Below are 5,622 nucleotides of genomic sequence, written 5' to 3' on the forward strand. Positions count from 1 at the left end.
CCCTCGATCTTTGACCTTCAACCCCCAAAATCTAATCAGTTCAATCTTGATTTCTAGTGAATGTTTGTGCCAAATTTGAAGAAGTTCCATCAGGGCTTGACTGAGATATGTTTTCCACTACAATGGGACGGACGGACAATGCTGGAGGTCCCGTCAGAAGTCTATGAAAGGCCACAAAGGGCCTCAGTGTTCCCCTCGAGTTTCTCCGAGCGTCGGCGTGGGTTTACTCCGGATGTTCCGGTTTCCTCCCACGCTTTTCCATTTGTAACAATCACACACCAACGGAAAATGTTATTCTTAATATGTCCGAACCTAAGTACAATTTTCAAAATATTGAGAAATATTGTGTGTGCCCAGCTCCCCTTTATTTGATTGCCTATGAAACTGTGTGAGCTCGGATGAGGTTCCACTCTTCTCTCCTCTTTCTCCTGCTGTTCTTACTCAGTTTTACAGTTAGTGTCACCTTCAATCCTCCAGGTCATAATTACAGCCTAATAACATCTAGAAACATAGAAAAGGCCAACAAAAGGTTCTAGTACTCTAAGAATCACACACGCTGAGTCAGAGCTGAGTTTCAGTATTTATGACATAAAACATTTCTACATATTTACACACAGTCTGTAAAAGCCTAAGAGAAAAACCAGTTATGCCACCAAGACAGGGTTGTGTGTGTTTGTTAGTGTGTGGGGGGCTCAGGCGTGTCAGCTCAGGCGTGTCAGCTCACCCAGAATGCCCGATCACTTCAGCAGCATCATACCGCTGCACCCACAAAGAGGAAACAGAAATTCAGTTCAAGTAAGACTCCGTGAGACACTGTAGTTTTACACAGGGGCAGACTGGGGATGGTTGTTACATTTCTGTCTGTATCTTCTGTGTGTGTGTGTGTGTGTGTGTACAAAATTCATAAACATCATTGATGGAGAAACAAGATGAGATTATCTCATGTTTAACAGTTCACCTCAAAAACTTTGAGGTGAACTATGGTTTGTTAGTTTCACCTGTTTCACCTGTGAGAGCCTGGCCTTCCTCTGTTCTCTCGGTCTCCTCTGTAGAGGCTGAAGCCTTTTTGTTCTTTTTGCAACATGTACGATCCCAGCGTCTCCTGTACGATTCCAGCATCTCCTGTACGATCCCAGCGTCTCCTGTACGATCCCAGCTTCTCCTGTACGATTCCAAAAGAAAATTCCAGTTAAAAAAATCCATTTGATTTTGGAACCAATAGGCGACTTTAATGTGATTTTTAAAAACAATGAGCGCATCCAATTGGCTTGAAGTCATCTCTGTTTTTTACTCTTGGAAATATGAACCACATGAATGAAATTACTTTAGAAAAATCACATTAATCTTGTATATAGTCACTGTTTCCCCCAGAGACATAAAAAATTTCGGTGACTTGAACTATAAGAGTAAAATATCAATTTTGCAAGAAAGTCATTATATGAGAACAAAGTTCTAATTTTATGAGAAAAAATTGTATGAGAATAATGTCATAATTTTAAAAAGAGTGAAGTTAGTGAAAAAGTGATCTTTTTCTCTCAAAGTTTTACAGTTTTAATTCTCACTTGAACATTGTTTATTGTGATAAACTTATTATTAATAAATTTAATTCTCACCTAAACATTGTTTATTAAAATAATTATAATAATATAATTAAACAATGTTCAGGTGAGAATTAATAACTTGAACTGCTACTGCGATTGAGTTTACTCAACTGCAAAATAAAGCAAAGGGCCCCACACAGTAGGAACGCCAAAACGCCTGTTGAGGCTTGGTATACCGCACATCCCGTCGCTGAGAGCTGGAGACGGAGAGAGGGAGAGGACAAGAAGGAAAATAGAGGCATTCAGACTCAGTGAGACACTAACAACTGTCACATACTGTGGTGTGGATCTGATCCGGACTTACCTCGTTCACAGTCAGTCTCGTAGCTGCAGGGATCCCCCTCTCTTTCTTTCCATCAACCTGGACATAGCAGCGGTAAACACCTCCATCCTCCTGCCGAACCTGCCGGACAGTCACCGAGAAGTTTCCACGTTTGAGGGCTTCATCTGCTAGAGACACTCTCCCCTCAAACCCGGCCTCAGGTTTGATTTCACAGGAGCTGAAATTAGTCCCAAACACACGTTTCCCGTCTTTCTCCCACCACGCACACTCCACTGTTTTATTTGTTGTGACGTGGTGACACTGCAGCGTGACTGTTTGTCCCTCAGCAGCCTGCACTACATGGAAAGGTACAACATCCAGCTCGGTCGCTGTCTCATTGCAGGTAAGCTCATACAGCCCGCTGTCGTTGATGTTCGTGTTATTCAAGGTCACCGTGTCGCCCTGATCCACCCTGTTTTTGTAATCCGGTTCCGGGCTCCACGCACCGTCCTGATAACGTGCCACCGGCCGAGTGCATTTATCGCAGCTCCGGTGAATCAGTTCAGCGTTTTCTTTGCTGCAGTTTCTAGTTGCTGGAAACGTAGCGCTCTCTCCCAGAAGAACCTGGATACGATCTGCAGACACAGCGGAGAGGAGGAGGGTGAACACAAGCAACAGGCAAAGCCTCGCTGTCTTCCTCAGTAGAAAGTCCATTGTGTGTGAAGTGCTTCAACAAACTGACAGAGGTCTGAGTGTGTGTGGGTGTCTGCTCTCTCTCTCTCTCCCTTTCTCTCTCTCTCTGCTTTTCTTTTGTGACAGTGGACACAGGTGTGACAGTGGACACAGGTGTGACAGTGTTTCTGCCGAGCTCCCATTGTGTTTGATTGCCTATGAAAATGAAGCTTGTGAACGATCAAAGTAAACACCACCTTGAGAGAGTGAAAATCATCTCAAACTTCAAGCACACTCCAAAAACAATGATTCACACTCAGATCAATTTTCTTCCCTTTCTCATAAAATATAATAATATCTTTAATTTCTGTTAATTAATAACATACTAATAATAATAATAACACACGGAACCCAAAATTATCACTTACCTTTTTCCTCAGTGCTATTCTGTGGGTGTGGGGGTGGGTGGGGGGGGGGCAAAGAGGAAACAGAAATTCAGTTCAAGTAAGACACCGTGGGACTGTAATTTTACACAGGGGCAGACGGGATGGTTGTTGCATTTCTGTCTGTATCTTCTCTGTGTCTGTGTGTGTGTGTGTAGCAATACACCTCATATCCTACTATTTTGTAAATGTTTGTAAATAGATATTTTATATATGATATTATTATCTATTATTTATCTTTCTAAGTATTTCTGTTTCATGTGAGTATATAGAGAACAGTGGACACACTCACAGCTGCAGATACCAACCTGCGGACTGACTCTCACAACAGCGGGATTTTCCATCTCTCTGTTCCCGCTCTCATATCCTACGAAGCAGGAGTAGAGGCGTCCATCCTCAGGGCCGGTGCGCATCACCGTCAGCGACAGGTTCCCGTGTGACCGCCACTCTGACGACAGAGACACCCGTCCCTCTAATCCAGTCCCGTATGTGGTGTTCCCGGAGGAGACGTTCATCTCTAACACCCGCTCTGCGCCTCTCTGCCACCGTATAAACTTCACTGGTTCATCATTAGTGGAGGAATGACACGGGAGAGTCACTGCTTCCTCCACAGACATAGAAACTTCAGTGATTTGAACAACCTTCACCGAGATGAGAAAGCTGCTGCTGCCGTTGCACGTGAACTCATACCAGCCCATATCATTGAAGTTGACGTGTTTCAGGAGGATACCCGCCGATGAGTCGTTTTCAACCCGACCCTTGTAACTTTCCGCCGGGAGCCAGACGCCGTGAACGCGCCGTGCCACCTCCATGGGTTGGTCATCTTTCAGCCGGCGATCCAGCTTCAACTCCCCGTCTGAGCAGTTTTGATCCGACTGTAACTTCACGGAGTTTCCCAGAGGAACGAATTCTCCAGATGTGCGCACGGCGGTAAGGAGAAGGACGAGGAAGACAGAGCACACGTGTGACTGAGCCATGGTGCGTCCGGGGGAGTGCGGCCAGAGAGGGAGCGACCCGGTTTAATACGGCAGAGGTAAAGGAGGCGTTGCTCTCACACACCTCAGCTACGTCCTGGTGCTGATGCGTGCAGACCACATGTTTTATCAGCTGATAAACAGCGACATGTTGTGGACATACTGCGACAAACATGAAAACCACTCAAGTGCAGGTTGAGGAGTGGCTAAATAGACCTTTTACTTGCTGAAGAGTTCCAGGTTTGATCCCCAACTGATGGAAATGTTTGCGCAGCTGCAGCGTCCCCAGTTATTTCTGAGGTATTCTAATTACGAGGCTTTAAACACAAGTAGCCTGTTATTCTGTTAGGTACACAGCCTTCATCTCAAAAAATGTCCCACACAGTAGCGGCGCCAGGATTTTGTGAATGGGTGGGCCTACAGAAAAATGGATGGGCCAATAAAAAAAGGAAAAACAAAGCACCGCGCTGCAACCTGCAACCTGCAACAGCATCCGTGACTCTGCACCTGAGTGGCTCCTGTGTCGCTGCCCTCAGCTCAGTGCTGAACTGGACAAAGACCTATAACTCAGCAGACTTCATTTCGAGAGAGAGGGAGATGGAAATGGCGTTTGGGACATGTCTCTGGGTCGGGAAACTTGCGACGTGCTATAGGCTGCTGCTGAACCCTGCCTCCTATAACACATAACGCCATCATGTTCCCTTTGTCTGCTGCTGCCAATACTGTTCCCCCCAGAAAACGTGCAGACAGAGACACTGCCGTTAACTTTACTTGCCTTTCTTTTTCACTAGCTGACATGACTGTGAGGGGATGGATGAAGGAGGAGGAGGAAGAGGAGGATTAGCGTTGCTTTGGGAGCGGGGCCGGACGGCTGAACTGGCCTTTAAACTACCACTCGCATTTAAATCAAGTGGAGTTTCCTCCTGCTCAACACGGCGTCTTTTGTTTAAAAAAAAAACCAAGTAAGCTGCTCTGTTTCGCCATCTTAAACTCCGTCTCTCTTTTTTCTCTTTACCTGTAACGTTACACATTTCTTTCTTTCTGACTGTTTGCGCACAAACTAACTCATTCATTTCATTGGGTCACATGCTGATGACGCAGCCTGGGGGCGGGAACTCACGTATGATAGAAAGCTGCTGATTGACTGAGAAGTTAGCTTCACATGAGCTCAGCTAAAACTGGCAATTAGATGAACATTTTAATCCCCAAAACATATTCTTCTGATTGGCTTGAATGGGTGGGCCCGGGCCCATTGCTGGCGCCGCCTATGGTCCCACAACTGTTCTTTGATAAATAAATGATACTAGAATATTATTGTCAAACAATGCATATTTTCAGGACATTGTGCTAATTGAACCAAAAAGCAAACAGTTAATTGGTGAAATTGAATGTATTTTTAATATGCTGCAATCGTCCCTGATCCATAAGTGACCCTAAACCTGGGGACAGTTGCATCATCTACCATTCAAATAATTATTGTGAATGATATGTCATATTTAATCATCTTTAAATGTGGGTAATTAGCAGACAGATGTAAGTTTAATATATAAAAGTTTGGTTGGTCTAGTCCAAATAGTCTCTGAGTAACTGAGAGAAAGGCCCAGTCTCTATTAGAACCCAGCGGTACCTCAGATTATAGGCCTACATGTCATTTTTATAAAGAATAAATA

At 44.6% G+C, this 5,622-nt stretch overlaps 1 protein-coding gene across 1 annotated transcript; it reads right to left on the minus strand.

Moving 5' to 3' along the window:
- Positions 1-568: 568 nt before the first annotated feature.
- LOC111649016 (uncharacterized) lies at positions 569-3,968 on the minus strand. The gene is made up of 5 exons (XM_087171827.1): positions 3,287-3,968; positions 2,964-2,982; positions 1,906-2,498; positions 1,713-1,798; positions 569-1,162 (listed from the first exon to the last, which is right to left on the minus strand). Exons 1-5 carry the CDS (start codon positions 3,953-3,955, stop codon positions 979-981), a joined length of 1,551 nt encoding a protein of 516 aa, XP_087027953.1. The 5' UTR covers positions 3,956-3,968; the 3' UTR covers positions 569-978.
- Between the last annotated feature and the right edge of the window lie 1,654 nt (positions 3,969-5,622).

This window comes from Seriola lalandi, unplaced genomic scaffold (genome assembly GCF_002814215.2).
Source record: "Seriola lalandi dorsalis isolate HSWRI2012SDOR001 ecotype SW California unplaced genomic scaffold, Sedor1 jcf7180002049823, whole genome shotgun sequence".
In the NCBI taxonomy this organism is placed as follows: Eukaryota; Metazoa; Chordata; class Actinopteri; order Carangiformes; family Carangidae; genus Seriola; species Seriola lalandi.

What these genes read in the sequence shown, in the direction of transcription:
- LOC111649016 (XM_087171827.1), bottom strand. Translation starts at nt 3,955, where the DNA reads ATGGCTCAGTCACACGTGTGCTCTGTCTTCCTCGTCCTTCTCCTTACC. An exon ending in CGAGACTGACTGTGAACGAG is followed by an intron (nt 1,799 to 1,905) that starts GTAAGTCCGGAT and finishes CTCCGTCTCCAG; the next exon opens with CTCTCAGCGACGGGATGTGC. An exon ending in GCCCTTTGCTTTATTTTGCA is followed by an intron (nt 1,163 to 1,712) that starts GTTGAGTAAACT and finishes GGAATCGTACAG; the next exon opens with GAGAAGCTGGGATCGTACAG.